The 21,012-nt window shown below is 43.7% G+C and overlaps 2 protein-coding genes across 2 annotated transcripts in view; one reads left to right on the top strand and one right to left on the bottom strand.

Moving 5' to 3' along the window:
- The window catches only part of Gli3 (GLI family zinc finger 3), a 268,239-nt gene extending 266,449 nt beyond the window's left edge, over positions 1-1,790 (bottom strand). The window contains exon 1 of the mRNA XM_021180371.2: positions 1,403-1,790. The gene's annotated coding sequence lies outside the window, so the exon portion shown is untranslated. The remainder of the gene's footprint in view (positions 1-1,402) is intronic.
- On the top strand, positions 1,736-3,700 carry LOC110308038 (translation initiation factor IF-2-like). Its single transcript, XM_021180372.2, has one exon. The coding sequence runs from the start codon at positions 1,904-1,906 to the stop codon at positions 2,600-2,602; it is 699 nt and encodes a 232-aa protein (XP_021036031.1). The 5' UTR covers positions 1,736-1,903; the 3' UTR covers positions 2,603-3,700.
- Positions 3,701-21,012: the final 17,312 nt, after the last annotated feature.

Below are 21,012 nucleotides of genomic sequence, written 5' to 3'. Positions count from 1 at the left end.
GAGAGAGAGAGAGAGAGAGAGAGAGAGAGAAAGAAAGAAAGAAAGAAAGAAAGAAAGAAAGAAAGAAAGAAAGAAAGAAAGAAAGAAAGAAAGAGAAAGAAGCAAGCTAGCTAACCAGCCTGCCGGTCTCATCCAAGTTCTGCACAAAATCATTTAGAAAGGGGGGTGGGGGGTTAATCACTTGAATGTTCAGCAGAGTGCACGTACTGGGCTGTGAAAAGCTGTAATTGAGGAGGAGAAGGAGAGGAAAAGAAGGGCACGAGGTGTTTTTGGAACTAATAATACCAGCGGGGCTAATGGCACTGCCCCTGTATTTGCACAGCGGCCGGCCCTCCATACCTCGGACTAAAGAGTTCTTTTACTTGAGGACGACAGTCCATCATTTCAAACTGAAGTGGCAGCTGGAAAATGTGGAACAGCTGGCACAGAGCTGGGAGAAAATGTTTTACATAAATATATGTACATATAAACTGGCAGAGGGCCATGAGCACTGTACCCAAGGCCAGAATCTACAACCAAGTTGGGGGAGGAGAAAGGGTAAACGCGGTGCAGGAAACTTCCCTAAGTGGTCTTTACACACACACAGCCAAGAAAGCCTGGGGGGAGGGGGGTTATGGCTTGGTACTCAAAAAGGTGCACTCCGGGACACAGGCACAAAGTTCACAGAAGGATACTAAGTTCATCAAAGGATAATAAGCAAAGGCCGGGCCGAGTGTGAGGGCATGTGGCCATCTGCTGAAAAGTCGCTTCACCAACTATTCAAATGTATGATCAATATTAACTCTGCCACATCCTCGGGGTCCCACTGCAACTCCAGAAAGTTAAGTGTCCCCAGCAGAGTAGAATGATCCGTACCCAACTCTGCTCTGTGCAAATTCGGCCTCTTGATTACCGCAAGGGCCACGGCTACTTTTCTTTCTTTCTCTTTTCTTTCTTTCTGCTCTACCTCTGGAAAGGAAGAGACAGAGTTCCAAATCACGCACAGATGGCACAACTTTCACTTTTCCTCTCCCACCGCGGAGGCGCGCCCTCCATCCGCTCACCCCGCACCCCCACCCTCAGAAGTGAAGGCGGGACCCTGGAGAGCCGGGCAGCGGCGGCTCGGCGCATCCCCAGGCGCTGCGCGCAAGCCAAGCTGCGGCTTGCCGGGGCGCGAGGACCAGCCGCAGCTCCGGACTCCCGGAGCTCTGCGCAGCACTTGGTGAGAAGTAGGCACGGACGCCGCCGCTGCAAACTTGGTCCGCGCGCCCTGGGACAGGAGCTCTGCAGTCCGGAGAGCCGAGACCCGACCCCGGAGAGCGCGGGAAGGCGCGAGCGCACACAAGCCGCTCCGACGCCGCCCGCAAGCTCCACAGGGAGGGCTGCGGGGCCCGCAAAACAAAGAACTTCAGGCGGGACGTACCTGCGGCTTTGCTGTCAGGTCCCAAATCCACAGACCTGCGCCGGCGGAGCGGCAGGCGGGCTCGGGCTACCGAGGATGACCGGACTGATCCCAGCGTGCGGCCCCGGCGGGCATGGTGTGGCGTGGGCCGGCGACGGGGCGAGCGGGCGAGGAGGGGAGCGGCGGGCGGGCGGACGAGTGTGCGGGCGCCGGCGGTGCGGCCCGGTCCGCTCCCTCCCGCCGCTGCAGCCCGCGCATCAGTTTCAGGGATCCTGTAATCTGATCCCTCTGAGTCACCGGCCCTGAGTGACAGTTCTGATTTGGTTCAACCGCGGGTGGGAGGAGAAAGAGAAAGAAAGGAGCCCCCCGACCGTCAAGTCGACTTTTCAACGACTAAGGGCCCGTCCAGGCCGAGCGCCCCGGTTGCAAAAGTTGAGCTCCGCCGCGCGCGCCCTTCGCGCTCCCCTCCGCGCGCTCCTGCGCTCCTCCTCCTCCCCGCCCTCCTTCCCCAAGTTTTCACAGATGTGGTCAGACTCTCCTCTCCTTCCCGGCTCCTTCTTCCCTCGCGCGCCCCCACCCCCGCCCCGTCCCTCTAATTTCCGCCACTCGGAGGAGCGCTGGGGGGGGACGCGCCGAGCCGCGGGACGACGCCGCCGCCGCCGCAGGGGGCGAAGTTGGTTTAAAAACTTGGGAGGAGTGCTCGCCTTACTTTGCTTTCCCGCTCCTTTCCAGGCCGCGCCCGGCGGGGTCCGGCTCCGCGCGCGCGGATCCCAGGGCGCTGCGCTGAGGGGCGGCACTGAGGCCGCGCGTCGGGCCGGGCAGGGCTGGCGCGGGCAGCCGGGAGCCACGCGCTCCACCGCCTCCGCCCCTCCCGGGTCCTCACACAGACACATCCAGGCCTGCTCCTCCTCTTCCCCCTCCTTGACCCCGCGCCCGCGCGGCGCGCCAGGCCCCACCCACCCGGCAGGAGGAAGGGGCCCGCGGGTGATGTCACCCGAGCCCTCCAGGCCTGCGCTCCCGCGCTGCCGAGCAGCCGGGGCTCGCGCGCTGCCGGGCGCTTCGCCCATGCCTCCTCTCTTCGCTCTTCCCCCCCCCAACCCCGCTCTCGGGTTGGACTCCCCTTCCTTCTCTAGAGACCTCTCGGATCGCCACTGCCCCACCCCCGCACACCTCCTGGTACTTTTCCCTAGGCCAAGCCTGAAACTTCCTCTCGCGGGATGATGCTTTTGAAAGTTGAAGACTTTCCTCCCCGTTGCGTTAAACTCCGTTTGGGACGTCTCGCCGTACAGCCTACTGTCCCCGTGGGCCACTTTGCAAAGAACACAAAGACCCGAGCTGGGAACCCGGACTTGAGCCGAGAACCCTGACTTGCACGGGGATCTTTTCCTTAAGACGCAGAGTGCCTGTCCTTGGTTTCTTTTAAAAGACCCATGTTACTTCAACCGGCCGGTGCACTCTCATCTCTCTCTCCCCCATCCAGGTACTCACCCCAACCTGTAACTTGAAAGGGAGGATTTCAAGGGGGTGGAAGAAAGAAGAAAACCCAAGAGACATTCCAGAATACCGGAGTAAGCAGCTGGCCCACCAGGAGTGCCTGGGTGCTCAGGGTGCTCTGTGGCAGCCGTCTTGAAGGCAGAGTGGGTGGATGAATAGCTATTATAATCTGAAGAACATTTTGAAATTCACGTGCTAAACTGGGGAATTTTTTTTTAACGGAATTGACAGTAGTATTCGTTATTTGTTTCTGGTGACTTGTTGCTTATGACAAAGACAAAAGCAGAGAGTGACTTAAGCTTTCAGTGTGGGGCTCCAGACACTTCTTAGTCATTTTTAAGCTTTCTCTCCGCTACAACACTCTGTAAGGCAAAAAGGAGGAGGAAGAGTGGAACATCCGTCACTCATCTCTGAGTGCAGAAATATCAACAAACAGATGTAGCCCCAACCCTCCCCTCGGTAACTGGCCCCAGGCCCCAGAGTATTCCCTCAGCCTCTCTAGACTCTGAGCCCACCGATAGATGAGTGAGAAAATGCAGTCCTCCTAAGTCCCGGGACGGCTATGGCTCTCCAGTGAGATTATACCTGCAAAGTTATAAAAGACGATATAGTGTGTGAGAACTATTTTCCTTTTTGGAATTTCAAGTTAGTCAGAGGGATGGTGTGTTCCATTAATGTCAGATACATTGTTTCTGGCATTTGGGGCTGCTGCTGCCTCCACCGCGAGAATGCAAATACTGCATCTTGATAGTTTTCTCTGCTTATCCAGTGGCAAAAGGGACAGCCCATAAATCACCGAGCATAAAATATAAATTTTGACTTTTACTTCTTACAGTCTCGCAGCACATTCTGAGTCATAAAGATCTTGATTTGGGGTTCTAAAAAACACTGGAACAAAGAAAAACATTGCAAAGCTTCCTTCCCACCACACTATCAGAACTTAGCTAATAACCGAGAAGGAACTCCGCTTTGCATCCTACACTTTGATTCCCTCACCTTAGGAGAGGTGGGCAACTCTGGTTGGCTGACAGACGAATGCAAGTGAACATGGTTTACCGAAATGGTGAAGAAAAAAAAAAAAATGCCTCGCTGTGAGTTAAATAATGTCATGGAGTTTCAATACATGTTAGCTTCATAACTCTTTTGCCCAGGGAAATCTTGGATACAAATCCCAAAATGAAACAAGAGGAATTCTTGAAGTTGGGGTGTCCTTAAAATTGGAACCTTAAATCTTATGCATCACCCACCTCCTGTCCTGCAGAGGCTCCTGAGTCATCTCTAACTCAGTAGAGGAACTTCTGTTATTACGGAGCCATTAGGTAGGATGCACAGGGAAGAGACTGTTCCTTAAGCCATCTGAATTCCACTCTTATACAGTCACTCCTGCCTTTTCTCATCAGAAGTCATTTCAACTACAAATTTCTTGGGAAATTTTAATGCCATAAGTCCTCTATGTTAGTTTTTTTGTCAACTTGACACTACCTAGAGTCATTTGGGGAAAGGGACATTCAATTGAGAAAATATTCCATAAGATTCACCTATAGTAAATTTTTTGATTAACAATTGATGTGAGAGGGCCCAGCCCACTACGGGGCAGTTTCACACTTAGGCTGATGGTCCTGGGTTATATAAAAAAAAAAAAAACAGGCAGAACAAGCCACAGGGAACAAGCCAGTGAGCCACACTCCTCCATGGTCTCTGATTCAGTTTCTGCCTCCAGGTTCCTGCGTTGAGTCCCAGCCTTGGCTTCCCTTAGTGATGGACTGTGATCAGGACTTGTAAACCAAACAAACCTTTTCCTCTCTAAGTTGCTTTTGGCCATGGCCACAGCAATAGATACCCCGAGTTATCCTCACAACATTTAAACCTTTAAGATAGATTTATTTTCCATAATGAGGCAGGAGACTTAACAACCCTCTTGTTGGTTTGTCAGCAGAGCTGTAGCAAGCTATTATGCAGTTGATGGTTTAAACAAGGCAGGCACTAACTTACATTTCTGAATGCCAGGATGCTAAGTCATGGTGTCTACAGGGCCAGTGTTTGCCTGCAAAGTGTGGGGAAAGCCATCCTTGCCTTCACAGGCTTCTTGTCGGAGCCCCTGATCTGCTTGCTATTCCTTGGCTTTCGGCTACTTCCCATACCTCTGCCTGGGTCATCTTAAGCCATTCTCCTTGCACTCATCTCCTCTTATGGCGTTGAGAGCTGTGGCCTATGCCACTTCAGTCTGACTTTGTTTTGACTAATTTGCATCTACAGCCTTGTTTTCAAATAAGATAGTTTTCTGAAGTTCCTGGGATGAGCACTTCTTTTTAAGAAGAGGGCACAAATCAATTCAGCAACATTGCCTCACAGGGGTTTATTTGGAGACCTGGGCCTCAGAATGCTGGTGTTAAGATGATTGAAACCATTAAGAAGTGGAACACACATTGGTTGCCTTGCCTATTGAAGAGAATACGTTAATGCTGTTATAGCCTTAGTTATTCTCAAGAAATCAAGCTTATAATAGAGCAAGGGGGATTCCTTCCAATTCTCTGGCTTCCTGTCTCACTATGTGGGAGCCTAAGGTGTGTTCCCACTTCATTACTGTCATGACTCCAGAGGTCAAACTGTCGAGGACTCTCCATCTTGAACTTTCAGATCCTAAAGTTCTGCTGAATAAACCCTTTTGCTTTATAAAGACTTGAGCCTCAGATAATTTGTTAAGAACTATTTTTATTCATGTGCATGTGTCTCTGTGTGGGTAGATATACATTGTATAGTGGGAGGGGATACCTTTAGGAGTCAGAAGAGGGCATCAGCTCACCCAGAGCTAGAGTTACAGGCATTTGTGAGCTGCCTGGGAACCAAAGTTAGGTCCTCTGCAAGAGCAGTTCCCACTTGAACCACTGAGCAAGCTCCATCCCCTATAATTTGTTATAGCAAGGAGAAACAGACTAATAAGGACAAGAGGATTAAAGTTAATGAAGGGCCTGCAGCAGAGAAGACACATTTCAGTCTAACACCACCTTCACATGCTCCTCTTTATGCTTTCTCTGTTATATTTCTCATCATAAATATTCTCATCCTCACCAAGGCTGTGGTTGTTTTGTCTTCTTGTGTAGTTATTAGCAGTTAATCATTGGGAAACTCCAGGAGGATGGTTCATGGACTCTAATGAACCTCCAGTTGAAAATGATGAAATCCCAGCTCAAATTGACTTAAGCTAATTGGAAATGTCAAAATTTTTTCAGTGTGTTATTGACTGGAAAGTCAAGAAGTGTGCCTATAAGTTTCAGACAGGGCAGGATCCTGTCTTTGAGCTCTGCTTTATCTCATGAACGTTTTTTAAGCAATCAAGGAAGATTGACAGGAGGCAGGTGCATTTTACATAGTCTGTCCTATAGTTTGTTTCCCCTGCAATGAGAGCCTTCTTCAAGAAGATGCCATTTTCCTCTTTTTTTTTTTNTTTTGTTTTGTTTTTTGAGACAGGGTTTCTCTGTATAGCCCTGGCTGTCCTGGAACTCACTTTGTAGACCAGGCTGGCCTCGAACTCAGAAATCCTCCTGCCTCTGCCTCCCGAGTGCTGGGATTAAGCCACTTTCCTCTTAGCTAGACAAAAAAGTAACTGCACACAGGCAGACAAGCAGCACTTGATTTCTGGATCACTTGTCCTTCATAAAGGTCACCCTTTCTTTCTTCCTGATTTTGGCCAGACACCTTCTGGGATATAAGACTGATGGTTTTGCTTCAGTTGGTCCAGCAAGGAGTTTGTACACTAGGAATTGAAGCCTTCAGTCCATGCCTCCTCCATGAGCCTCAGTGAGCTAGAGTCACACTAATACATCCTGTGTATGTGTAGCCAAAAGGATTCTCCCACCTTAGCTTACACTTGATCTCAAGCTTTTTACTTTTTTTTCCCTCTTCTTTGTCTTTCCCTGTTTCTCCCCTTTCTTCTCCCTAACCTTCTTTGCCCACCTCACTTCCTGTGACCAAAGGAACACCAGAAAAAAATAATGTGCCAGCTGACAATAAGAAAGGAAAGTAAGTGTACTCTCTCCAGGCCTAGCGACTAGAAAGCCTGTTACATGTTATACAAAAATAACCACTAAGACAAACGATAAAAATCAAGACTGGGGGTTCAGAGGGTGTCCATTGCTGTTCTTAGTGCCTACATGCAGGTAAATCCATGTGTAAAACTTCAAGCAGAATTAGTCAAGCCAAGCTTGAGCTGCCCATTCTGTCCAAGCTTGCTACGTCCCCTCCCAGGGCCTCGATAACCCATTTGTAGACTGCTAATGAAACACCCTACTACAACAGGCTCTGCAGAACTTTTTTTTTCCCCATTTTTTCAGCTGCTCACACCCATTTTCCAGTCACTGGGATTCTAAACCAGCCTGTATCCATTGCAGGGAAAATATTGAGCACTCCCAAGATGAGAGCACTCCTACAGATACAACAGAATGGAAGGAGCCAAGCTCCCTCATGTCACAGGGCAGCTGCCAGACAGGAAAATGCTTCTAAGGGCATTGCACATGGGCCCTTCTAAGGTCTTCTCACTCAACACTCGTGTAACTAGTTCTTCTGTCTTCCTGGAACATTGGGATTATAAATGGAACCCAGATGTTGGCTGTGTCCTTCTTCACCTTGGAGATGTAGCTATAATTGGCTTGGACTTCAGCCAATACCACAACTTGGGAAGATCTAAAACCCTCTCTTTGAATTTCTGCTAACTTCAGGCTCTTTGGATGCTGCGTGATACTGAACTGTGGCCCACACTAAAGTTTTTGTCGGCCTACGCCATGAGAAACTACTCACAGCAGGTATGTGGGAGCGTGGAGAATTCAGCTGATGATTTAGGCATCTAGGGGATGAATTTTTCTAACCCTCCTTTTCATAAATAAAACAAGCTTTCTCTAGATCTCCAGCGGAGCAGCTTAGTGATCAATGCTGTTCCCCAGTTGAGCATTTCTGTCTGCTGCACTCATCTGATTCTTCCCTTCTAGCCCAATACCCAATCCAATACCTTGGTGATCATCTCCCATCTCCTTGGCAGCCATGCTCCACATCGATTTTAAGTTTCCCAAAGTTAGGGCAATCAGAAGAGGCCTCTGGGACAAAAGTCTTTCATCATTAGACATGTAAATTGGCGCTTTGGTTGTCTACAGTCTACGTCACTCCACTCATTCACACAGTGTGCCTACCTTATCACCGGAGAATTCTGTGTTTGCTGGTTTTGCCCTAAACAATTCACTTACACAAACTGTAGGTTTTACAGACTTTTTCACTCAAAATGAGACTCCAAAAGAAGGGATATATGAAGTCAAATATCTCAAAGCCATCAGGTCCAGCGTTTCCCACTGGAATAGCTGCTGTTGGTCCTCTTCCAGCCATGCTTCTATAAAAATCAAAAATACAATATTTTTATTCACTCTGCCTTTCTGTTCAGTGCCTAACTCCACTATTTTTTTCCTGTCTTAGTCAGAGAAATTTACCCAATTTATCAAATTGACTATTCTGAGAGACTGTTATATGCCAAAATAGAGTAGCCTTTAGGACATGCCCATCTTTCTTAAAAGGGCTTTAGAATAACATGTCCTAGTAGATATGTCTTTTGAGTCTCACCCACTACTCATCTCTTCTCACACACAGCCAGTAATATATCAAAGTGAGTTTTCCATGAGAAATAAAATTGCCCATGTTTTGATACATAGGAACTGAGAACTACCAGGGCTCATACTCCTAGGGATATAATTAACAGTTATGCAATTTCAGGCCAAGTCATGCTAGGTAAGCAGTGACCATGTGTTTGAGAACTAGAATGCTCATTTGAATAGGTTCTATCCTTCCTTGCGTACTATAAGATTCTGAGGAGGAGTCCTGAGATCAAAGTAAGAGGTTAAAAGGGACAATTACAGAAAGCAATGTGCTACCCCCTTAAACAATTGCAGAATTGGCCAGGATGTGTGGGATTAGTGAGAGCCTAGCATTTTAGTCATGAGAGAAGCTCCATGAGCACCAGGTAAAATGTGTGGGACTCAGAACACAAGCAGGAGAGGAAGAGACATGAAGGTGCTATTGTACATGGCTATACATTTGCTATTGTCATACACTGTTGTGTGGGGGGGGTGCAGATAAAAAGAAAGCATAAGCTACATAGCTACATGTCTTCCAGCTACCTGTCTATTTTTGTTCATAATGTATAGAATATATATAGAACTCTACTTTTTTATTCTCTTCTCTAAATTTGCTCCTTGACAATTTCATACATGTATATGGTACATTTTGCTTACTCTCACCACACCCTGTCTAGTCTTTTTCTCAAATCTATTATCAAAACCCCATAACAGGTCCCTTTATTATATGTCTTTTTGTTTAATTTTTATGAGCAACTGAGTTTAGTCAGGACCACCTATATGACCACTGTTTGGAACTATCCACTGGAGCCTGGTCAGGTATACAGGGTCGGGTGCATACAGTTGTTTACACAAGTGAAAAGAATCTATCAGTAGACAAAAATTCAGCACAGAGGGATAGTAGCCCATGATTCCCTCACCTACCCATGTTTGACTTTTAACAAACCCAATGTTTATATCCAATGCAGGCAACCACACGTTGCTGTAAGATCATGTTTGCAATACACGTAATACATGCAATGCATGCATATATGCCATGGCTACATCACAATCTGAAGATAACATTTCATATCCCTTCTCACAATTTTATGGCTCTTAAACTCTTTCTGCTCCTTCTCCTGCAGTGTTTTTTGAGCATTAGTCAGGGACATGTGAATGCCTTGCTTGGCTCTGAGCACTCAACTGTCAGTCTATGCTCCTTGAACAGCTAAGCATCTCTGCATTCACTGTCGTTGACTGCAAAAAGAGCTTCTTTGACTGAAAATAAAAGTAGTATTTATCTATGGGTATGAATGTAAATATTTATAGTGCAATTTGATTCCCTGTCAAGTTACCTGAATAATGGTAGTGAATTCCCCTGCTCAGGGTTATGACCTCCAGATACAAGCATTTATTTCCTCCTTTAGAGTGAGCTTCAAATCCAAGCTGAGAGCAATTGATTACAGCAAAAAATAGTTGTGCAACTATTATACACCTGTGGATACCTTGACTGGAAGATTAGCACTGTAGTGCATAGGATTCACAGTTGCATAATATCAGCAGTGACTTATCACCTCCTCCCCCGAAAACTGCATAGCACGTCACTTACTTTGAAAGTGAGCCACCATGGAAGAAACTTCCAGCTTACTCTAGTTTGATTTCTCTAGACTGTGCAAGCAAAGTGTATGATATCTTCTGCAGGCAGGTCTTATCACCTAGATTTGCTGAGCACCCAAGAAGAATGGCAAGAGTCTGTACTGCAGCCAGGTATGCTGATGTGCATCCTTGATCTAGTATTCAGGAAGTAGGTAGAGGCAGACAGAACTGGCTGTGATCAACATAGCAAGTTCCAGGCCAGAGGTAGCTACATAGCCAGATTCTCTCTCAAAAATCTTTTTAAAAAGAGACTTATTGTTTCGGTGACATCTAGGGCTTCTCCGATCAACAGCTCATAAGGAGGTATCACATATCTAGCATTAGGATTTAGTTTAATTAACAACGGCTCTCTAGGAACAGTATCATGCAGACATACAATATGCCCACGTCTAAGTCTTTAGCTTTCTAAAACTTACATCTTTTTTCAGTTGGCTTACAAATAGCGTGTTTCTATATGGATTTCTGAGACACCCTTCATGTTGGTTAATTCTCTTCTCTGACCCTTCATCTGCTGTATCTCCTCACTCTATCTCTGCTTAAACCTTTCTCACCCACTCCAACAGTCCCCTCCCTCTATTTTCATAGCATCAATGTTCTACTAGCTTTCGAACCTCTATTTGAAATTAGTTAATTAAATTTGCTTTTTTCTGATTAACTCACAAACAAACAAAGCCATACCACTGATTTAAAGAAGCCACACAAACACTTGTTCCTGTCCCCAACTAGTGAACTCCTGCATAGTTACAATTCTGAAACAATTGAATTTTGCTTATGATTTTATGCTTTCACTCTCAATTACATTTTAAAGCCCCTCCTCTTAAGCCTGCCCACACCCTGCCCCTGACCCTTTTCTAGCTTCCTGGTTTCTATAGGTAATCCAAATAAAACATAAGTATCTAAAGATCCATGGGTGAGAGAACATGCAGTATTTACCGTTCTGTACCTAGATGGCCTAGTTAGCTATAACTTTTCCCAGTTTCATCCATTTACCTGCAAATTTTGTGATCTCATTTTTATAACAGATAAATTAATAAATTATGTTGTAGATGCATACCACATTTTCATTATCCATTCATCAGTTGATGAGCATCTAGATTGTTTCCATTTCCTGGCTATTGTGAGTAGAGTAGCAGTGAACATGAATGAGCATGTCTAAAGTCTAGAGTCCTTTAGCTATACCCAGGATATCTGGATCATGTGGTAGTTCTCTTTCCAGCCTTCAGACTGTTTTCTATAGCACCTATACTAAACTAGATTCCCACGAACAGTAAATAAGACTTCTTTTTCCCTACAACTTTGCAAGCATCCCCTATTATTTGACCTTTTGCTAACAGCAATTCTGACTAGGTAAGGCAGACTCTCAAAATAGTTGTAGCTCTCATTTCCCCTAATGTCTAAGGGTGGTGAACACTTTTCAACATATTTATTAACCATTTCTTTTCTGAAAAAAATCTCTATTCAGCTCTCAAAGCTCTACCTTTCAGATTAATGGTAAATAGTCCTATGTGTTTAATCTGACACAGTAGGGTTCCAGATGGGGTGGTCCAGGATTTAAATCCTTCATCCATCCATTTACTGATCATTGTGTTCACTTTGCTACATAGCTCATAAAAATGGCTTCTGTCTCACAGCGACTGTGAGAAGGCAATGGGGTGAAGTCAATGGCGTCATGACTCTGCTGCTTCCATTGGGACGTGCCAAAGAAAGAATGCCTCTTCCCTCTGCTCTGGTTGGTGGGTGGGTTGTTGTTCTCTCTCTCTCTCTCTCTCTCTCTCTCTCTCTCTCTCTCTCTCTCTCTCTCCATAGCCCTGGGTATCTTGGAACTCACTCAAACTCACAAAGATCCACCTTCCTCAGTATATATTTCATCCATAATTTTACTCCCAGGCAAAAATATCGAGCTACATATATCATTTTTCTTTCCTTAAAATTTTACATCATATTCCAAAACATTGACTGTATATGCTGTTTCATTTTATAAGATACAACCTGTAGATTCTTTGATAAATGTAAGTCAAGTAAAAATAAAAATATTGATGTTGCTCACTAGCCATAAAGATATCAGATATATTTTAGAGCATTAAATATATAAGATTGTGTGTAGTGTTTACCTATACAAGGCATTTCCAAAGAGTCATTCCAATAATATACTTTTGAAAATTGTAATGAAAATCTAAGTTGAGATTAAAATACAAATTTATTACAGCCTTAGTTGCTTGTTGAGTTAATAGTGCCTGAATAGTTATATCAGAATTCATCTACACATGTAAAATGGGCTGAGAATCCAGTAAATCACCTTTGTATAGACCAGGTAATTAGAGCAAAAGGTGGTAAATTAGCCTGGATTATCCAGATTCTGATGTTACTAGACAGCTGTATCAAAGAAGTCAGAAGGAAAGATTTTTTCTTTTTAAAATATTAAATAGTTGTAGTACTGATTGAACTGGCACCAGATAAACAGCTATCAAAGGTGAAGTCTGCAAAAGAGAATAGCCATGAAAACCCATTCAAGCTTGCCCAAACAAAAGACTGATGCAATGATTAAATTCTCGTGTGCATCTAAAACTTAGAAAGAAGGTTTTCATTTTGAAAGAGGCATCATTAATAATTAAGGATGAGTTTTAGGGTTTTAAGAGGCATGGAGGGTACTACCAGCTTTACCATATTCTGTAGCAAGATTGGACACTGAGATTCATGTTTCCTGGAGGGAAGAACTTGCCTACAACAACCACGGACTCAGCTCCCACTGACTTCCTAGGAGCCATCCCCTGTCATTTCCGGAACATCCCTGTGATGGAATCATCAAAGCGAGCATTTAACTGCCCTCCTGCTTTCTTTCAGTTCATTATAAAGCCTGGGTGTTGTCATTTTGGGCCATATAGTTTTTTACGTTAAAAATCATCTTTTTATTTTATGTGAATGAGTATTTTTCCTGCACATATATATGTGGTGGTGGCAGTGTGTGTGTGTGTGTGTGTGTGTGTGTGTGTGTGTTTCTCACACTATTTGCATGCCTGGTGCCTACAGAGGCCAGAAGAGGGTATAAAATTTCCTAGAATTGGAGTTACAAACACTTGACAGTTGTGAGCCACCATGTGATGCTGGGAATTGAACCTGGGTCTTCTGAGAAAGCAGCCAGTGCTTTTTAACCACTAATCCATCTCTGTGGACCCTTGGCTATATATTTTTGCACAAGCCACTCACCCCTTCTGTGCTGAAATTTCATCAAAATTAAAATTGGTTCTTTGGAGAATCGAATGAGAGGATGCTTATGCTGCACTCTGTGCACAGCCACTCAGCACATATGCTTTCTTCTTATATCAAAGAACCTGCATTCCAAGGTGGGGTCTCAACCAACATTTCTCAAATAAACTGTCTAATTCAATAAATAAAGTCCTGGGACTTTGTGAAATTCTTAAAATCTTCTGAGAATAGATTTAAATCTGCCCCAGTCTTTTATCTGCCAGCAGCCCCAAGAAAGCCAGTCTGTAATCACAGACTCTGAATGTGGTGATTCATGCTATAGCCTCTCACATAGCTGAGGTTCATGGGACTCTATTTTCAGGTCCCAGAAACTCAATAAGAGTAATTCATTAGAAGCCTAAAAATAGCAACAGGCTCCCAGGATGGCAGATACAGAGAACTTTGGACTTGGTGATTGGTTTGTTAAGTAAGAAATAGAGACTAGCCCAAAGTGGGATCTTAGCCCAAGGGGAGGTCCCAAGGCCTGACACTATTCCTGAGGCTATGGAGCGCTCACAAAAAGGGATCTATCATTGACTGCCCTCCTAAAGACCCAACAAGCAGCTGAAAGAGTCAGATGCAGATATTTGCACCCAACCAATGGACAGAAGCAGCTGACCCCTGTTGTTGAATTAGGGAAGGCTGAAAGAAGCTGAGAAGGGAGAGCCTGTAGGAGGACCAGCAGTTTTAATTAATCTGAGCCCCCGAGATTTCTCAAACACTGGACCACCAAAGAGACAGCATACACCAGCTGATATGAGGCTCCCAACACACATGCAGTAGAGGACTTCCGGGTCTGTGTTCATTCAGAGATGATGCACCTAACCCTTGACTGGAGGTGCCAGGGAGTTTAGAGATCAGGTGGGGTGGGGGTGGGGGCATCCCTGTCGAGGGTGGGGTGGGGTGGGGAGGAGCTGTGGGGTGGGGAGCAGTCGGAGGGTGGATGGGGAGGGGAATGGAATATGTAATTGCTACTTTTTTTGCCTATGAGTTACAGGACTGAAGAGCACAATTATGAAATGGTGGAGAGCTTTTCAGAAGCAAGGCGAGGATAATATGTGCCATGTCGATATTTTGAGTTTGAAGTTTGGTAGCAATAAGAATGAGAAATGTTCTTAGCACACTAGATACACAAATATGGAGTCAGAGTAAGGGACTCTACTTTGAGCTAGAGGTAGTCTTTGAAATCTTAAACAGGAGAAAAAGGAAAGGAATGATTTTGTTCAACTATGTCAATTGTACTAAACCTGAAGGACAAGGCATTAGACTAGATCACTCGGCAAGTGGAACACTAATCATTACAACGCAGCTAATAGAGAAAGCTACTTCGGTGTCAAGGAAATGGAGACAGGTAGTTTTTTTTTAAAAGAAAATTGCTATTCAGATAGAGAGAGGCCACATTTGTTGTGGAGTAACAATTCCTGTCAGATTTGGCAAGATTTATTTTTTAACCCTACACCCATTGAGCACTAATGTGTTTCAGACGTCATGACAGAGGTTGGGCTGAGGTGAAGGAGTAAGTATCTCTCTGGTGCATTTCAAAGTTCAATTCACACCCTCGTTTCCCAGAGAGCTCTGTGTTACATGCAATCTATTTTAGAAGCCTGGTGTGAGCTGAGATTCTGCATTCCTAATAAGCTTCCAGGTGGTGTGGACACTGGTGACATGCTGGTCAAACTTTAGACATCAAGGATGAGCAATATGATGCAATATAGATCATTATAAGGAGTCAAATGACTCTCACTGAAGTAATGGAGCCTACTGGTGTCTTTGGAGTGATTTCCTGGGATCTAGGATTTGAAGGCAGTAGACATGGAGGAAAGAGTAGTTTAGGATGAGATATTTATTGGGATACTGACTTTTTTGAACCTATTGGTTAATGTATTAATGTTTAGTAGATTTAGTCTTATGTTGTTTACACAAGACATTTTAATGGATTTTATTAAGCTGGTTGTAGAGGGGCAAAGCTCACCAGTGTCTGGCTCTTCTAAGTTTGTGGGCAAATGCAGTTGCTCACATAATTTGTGGAGGATGTTAGTAATGTGTCTGAGCAAGAGGGAGGAGGAATGTTTTAATCCCTTCCTTCTATTGGTGATAATGCACATTCTTCAGCTTACAGATACATGTACCTGGACAGGGACTTGGGGTTAAGTTTAACCACAAGGTTTGTTCATGGAGACCAATGGGTCTGTGTGGCCAGGCTTCTTGCTGAACATGACTGACCATGACACATACAGCCATCTTCTTATGAATCAAGAGACTAAAGTCATACCTACCTTTAAAAACCTTGAGGATTGTAAACGAGGAAAATACCTAATAAAAAAAATAAATTATATATATAAAAAAAAAAAAACCTTGAGGATTTGAGGAGTCCATAAAATGGAACGTATTCAATCTCTTTACAGCCCACCAATAGGTTTCTCCATATTCTACATCTCTATATAAAATTATGGTGTGTGGGGTCCTGTGCTTACTTATAAGGTCGGTTAACATGAAACCCATAGCATCAACAAGGAGTTGGGAGTCACCCTGTCCTGAGCAGAGGCTACAGGGTACTCCACACATTCTACAATTCAGCTCTTTCTCCGGGATGGCAGAAATGGCGTTCCCTGGCCAGAGGCCCTAGTTATGGCCGTCTCCACACGGGAAGAGTTTGTTTTTATAGATTATTTTATGGTCTGAAGGGAGTGCAGTGGTAATAGAGAATAGAATAAACGTGCACTAGGTGGAAGTGCCAGCCTGCCTCTGAGCCTTCCTATTGGAAGTCTCCAATCTGAAGAAACCAGTAGTTCTGCTCAAAATACCACCACAAGACACAATGTATGTTTGCATCTTAGATGGCTCTGTAGTCAATGGACTAAATAGATCATAAACAGAAATTCAATATTGTTATCATCAGTTACTGAAAGTGTATTGTTACTTAACTTTTTAAAAAAGAATTGTCTATTTAAAATACATAGCAGAATATTTCTTTGTCCTTTCCCCTGAAAATTCCAAATTCCAAATTGGTAATAAACCAGAGAAGTGTGAAGTTTATGCTGTTTTCACTCAATGTATCACTGGAAATCTTTTCAAGAAGCTGGTTATCATGAAGCTTTTCATATTTCCTGAAAGGATAGTGACATAATTGGGGGTCGAGATACTGATTAAGGATCTGGAGTAAAATAAATCATGAATATGGCCGCTGATCTGCCATAAATGCAAAGCCATCGTGGCCATCAACCTCTATGCTCACTTAACAGTCCAAAATGATGTTTTAAGTCACAGAAGCCTATAATTTTATTGCTTTGAGGGACCATGGGGATGGTCTTGTCTGGGCCACAATTTGAAGACAAGGAAGTTTAAATCAGAGGAGCTGAACTGACTTGTTTAATTTAGTTAGGAGATCCAGGAAAGGACAGTCTCCACACTTGCCCTCTGCTCAATTTTTGCCAAGCAAAAATCCCTGCATGTTGTTCAGAATAAATACTGGTGGAAAGACAGGACTGTACATAAGAGACAGAAAAGTGATCAAAGTTGGTATGTTTAATATATGATATTAATCTGATATCATCCTTCTTGGAATTTCAAGAGAATATTTTCCAGGAGAAAAATCACTTTGTTTGCTCCTTCTTTCATAAACATGTACAGGCAATCATTCTCTAAGTGCACACAGCCAGCAAGCCTTTCCTGCGGACGACCAGACAGAGATGCAACAACGTCTCTATTTTCTGGAGTGTATGCAACCACAAGAGCTTTGGATTTGGATTCTTTTAGATTGCAGGATATTAGTATATGCCCGGTGGGTTATTTTGGAGATAAGAGCAATGCTTAAACATGAAATTGATTTGTGTTTCATACATATATATACCCTTTAGACAATGGTATGCCCTAGTTTAAATATTTTTGTGCATGCAACGTGAGTTCATAATCTGGAACTCTCCACTGTGGCATCATGCCAGCTCTCTGAATGTTTTGGATATAGGAGCATTCTGGCCCATAACTGTTTGGGTGAGGGATGCTCAGTGTTTTAGAAACTCTGTGGACTTGTCGAGTGATCATTTCTCTCCAGCCAGTCAAGCCTGCCATTGTAACGTCAGAACATCTAGACAGTGTATAAAGAACAGCAGCTGCATTCTACTCTAACTCTAGCTTTGGAGACTGCAATTCAAATTTCATATCACTATCATAATTTTCATGTCACAGCATGTTATTTATCTTCTGGTCCTCTCCCAACTGTTTAAAATATAAAATCATTCACAACTTATAACTCCAAGAAAGTCAATAGAAGATCAAGTTTGGCTAGTGGCTTTGTTACCCATTCTTGGTTGGAAGGATAGGAGAGGTTCAGATTAGAACTATTTAGTTTTAAAATGTATTTATGCTTGAACTTTTGAATGAACTGTTACTTACAATTGTCCATCCATATGTGTTCTGACATAGTTTCAACTAATGGCGTGGATGCGAGGTGAGTCTACATTCACACAGGGCCCAGAGTAGACCCTGAGGACAGCAGATTCGTTGCATATGCTGGCTTCCCTCTCTGCATGTTCTTCTTAACCCCTACACTACGAACATCTACACAACCACATGAAACACGAAAATGTTTTTCTCCCTTCTTCTTTTTTTATTTTTTATTTTTTCTTTTTCCAAGACCCTGGGCATTGACTTTTGTGAGACTAACCCAGAATGTGGGCGTGGTGATATGAAAAATTGATTAATTAATTTAAGTACAAGGCCTCATGTGGGAGCTGGAATTCATGGGCCAATAGAATATTATCTGTTCTCAAGGAGCTTGCTCCAAGAAAATAAGGAAGAACAACAGACCAGAAGATGAAAATGACCATGTTCTGTAGTAAGTGCTGAGATGCAGCTAGTACTGAGCTCTCTGTGATCTTAAAGGGTTTCTGGTCTAGTTTGTGGTGGACAGGAAAGAAAAGAACGATGGAGCAGTCACCGGGAATGGTACTAAATTAGGCAAAAGCAAGGAATGGGTGGAACATGGAGAAGGAAAAGGGGAATGAGAAGCCACACAAACTGACATTTCAGATCACCTACTGTACGCCAAGCCTCACTTGCAGGTGTTTCCACACCTTGTTTCAATTATGGGCTGGTTCCTGTCACAATCGCCTTTTATATGAGAAAAGGAGAGCCTGGGGGCCTGTTTAGTGTCACACGTTTAAGTGGTAAACTGGAGTTAATAGCAAGCATTCCATGTCAGAGTGTCCACTCTTATCTGTCACACAGAGGAAGAGAGAAGACAGTGTGTTCCAAAGTGACTGCAAGTTGTCCGGTGCACTGCACGGAGCCGTGGCTCACATGCGCATACTTGCTTACTTCTTCAAATAGAGTGTGAGACAAAGGAGAGTCCCAACCCTGTTCTCACTGGAACCCATACCGAAAATGATCCCTGGAATATGGAGGTGTCCTGGTTAGTATTCAGTCAACGTGACCCAAGATAGAGTCATACGGGAAGAGAAAACTCAGTAAATAAAAAGCCTTCATCAGAGTGCCTGTAGACAACTCTGTGGGGTATTTTCTAGATTGCTAATTGTTAGAAGAGGGCAAACCATAGGGGAGTCTCTCTCTGTGGCCATTGTTCCTGCCTCCGTGCTCCTGTCCTGCTTGAGTTCCTGCCTTGGCTTCCTTCAGTGATGGTTAAACCCTTTCCTCCCCAACTTGCTTGGATCATTAACTTTATTAACAGCAAGAGAAAGCAAACTAGGGAAGTTAGGTCAGGTTTACTGTATCTGAATAGGCTTAATGAAAAAAAAATGGTATATTTTCTTTATGTACAAGTATAGCTGAAAAAAAGTAAAATGTATTAAGATAGCAATATAAAACTGATATAAAAGCTCAATTCTTTTTTAAACATTTTGCCAAAACAAGCAAACAAACAAAAACAAAAACAAATAAAACCCAATACCAAAACTTTAGCCTTATTTTGTGATCATAACATTATGTAACAGGATTTAATATGTCAATGAATACAAAAATACTTCCAATTAAGAGATTTTATTTTATTGATTTGTAAACTGTATGTTTATGTGTGTGTACCTCAGCGTATGTTTATGTATCACATGGATATGAGTCCAAAAGGGTCAGATGAGGTGTTGCATCACCTGGAACTGGAACTACAAATAGTTGTGAGCCACTGTGGTGCTCACAGTCAAACTCAGATCCTTTGCAACAGCTGTAAGTGCTCTTAACCACTGAGCAATTTCTCCAGCCCCTTAAGAGAGTTCAATACTCATTTCTTGCAAATCTTCTTAGAAATTATTTATTTATTTTTATTTTGTGTGGACTGGCATTTTGTCTGCATGTATGTCTGTGTGAGAGTGTTGGGTCCCCTGAGACTGGAATTACAGACTTTTATAAACCACTCTATAGATGCTAGAAATGGAACCTGGTCTTCTGCAAGAACCTGTGCTCTTAACCACTGAGCCATCTTTAAAATTCCCCAACTCAAAATGTTTAAGGGAATCATTTCAAGATGAAGATGTGTCTCATATTAGCTGAATCTATGAACAGTATCCAGGCAGTCACCTTGCATCTAGCTGACCTACACCTAAAGGACATGTCTGTGGTTACCTGACAGATGTACTCAATTATATGAAAACAGAATCCTTTTTAGGCATCCTCTGGTTCTCTTTCCACAATAATCAGAGCCTAGGGCTGCTGTCTGGGTCACAAGTGCACTTTGGATAAAAACTCCTTTCAAAGCTCCCGGGGTATCTAGTCCACAGTGCTGCCAAGAAAGACATGCAAGTTTAGGCTATGTAACTCATCTACAAACAGCGCATCAGGCAGAGTCAGGCTCCCCACTCCTGCTCAGAGAGAAGGAGAATTGCATCTGAGCTGATCACCCACCCTCGTAGAAGCCCTGGACAAGACTGCTCACAGCCTGGGGCTACCAGCCTGGCTGCCCCAGGGCCAAACGAATCAATTTCTGGTGACACATCTGTAGTTCATTCATGGCTCACAAATTGGGAAGTTTCTAATTAAGTGGTGCCAAAGCATGAAGGCTCTGGAGCCAGAGTGCCTAGATTTAAAGTCAGTTTATTCTATACTGAGACTTGCATCTTTTGAGAATGTGAATTAACTATCAGCTCCTAGCTTGATGAGCTGGGAGCTCATTTGTAAGACAGCACAAATGAGGTGCTTAAAGCCCATCCTTGTTACTCAGCAAATGTGAACTGTGATCATTAGCACCAAATCCATGACTGAGTATAGTTTATATAAAGACTGAATTTGGCTATGCATTGAATATTGAAGTTTTTAATTGATAAAGAATTTCCACTTTTATTTTCAATCACATATTCACTTATTTACAAATGTTCAATATCGCACAAGTTGTATGTCATCTAGGAGCTATTCCTATACTCTCAGGGCTTATGTTCTAGTATGGAAGAATGCCACCAAATAAGTAAATGGAAGCTTAGAAATTGGGACCATTGCTGTGAAGGCCAATGAAGGACACCACAAGAACCCAGTTGGTAGATTAAGTATCTTTTTTTGTTTGTTTGTTTGTTTTGTTTTGTTTTGTTTTTTTGTTTTCTGAGACAGGGTTTCTCTGTATAGCCCTGGCTGTCCTGGAACTCAGTCTGTAGACCAGGCTGGCCTTGAACTCAGAAATCTGCCTGCCTCTGCCTCCCAAATGCTGGGATT

This window comes from Mus caroli, chromosome 13, assembly GCF_900094665.2.
Source record: "Mus caroli chromosome 13, CAROLI_EIJ_v1.1, whole genome shotgun sequence".
NCBI lineage: Eukaryota > Metazoa > Chordata > Mammalia > Rodentia > Muridae > Mus > Mus caroli.
The sequence above is the reverse complement of the archived record's forward strand: the minus strand, read 5'-3'. Positions and strand labels throughout refer to the sequence as shown.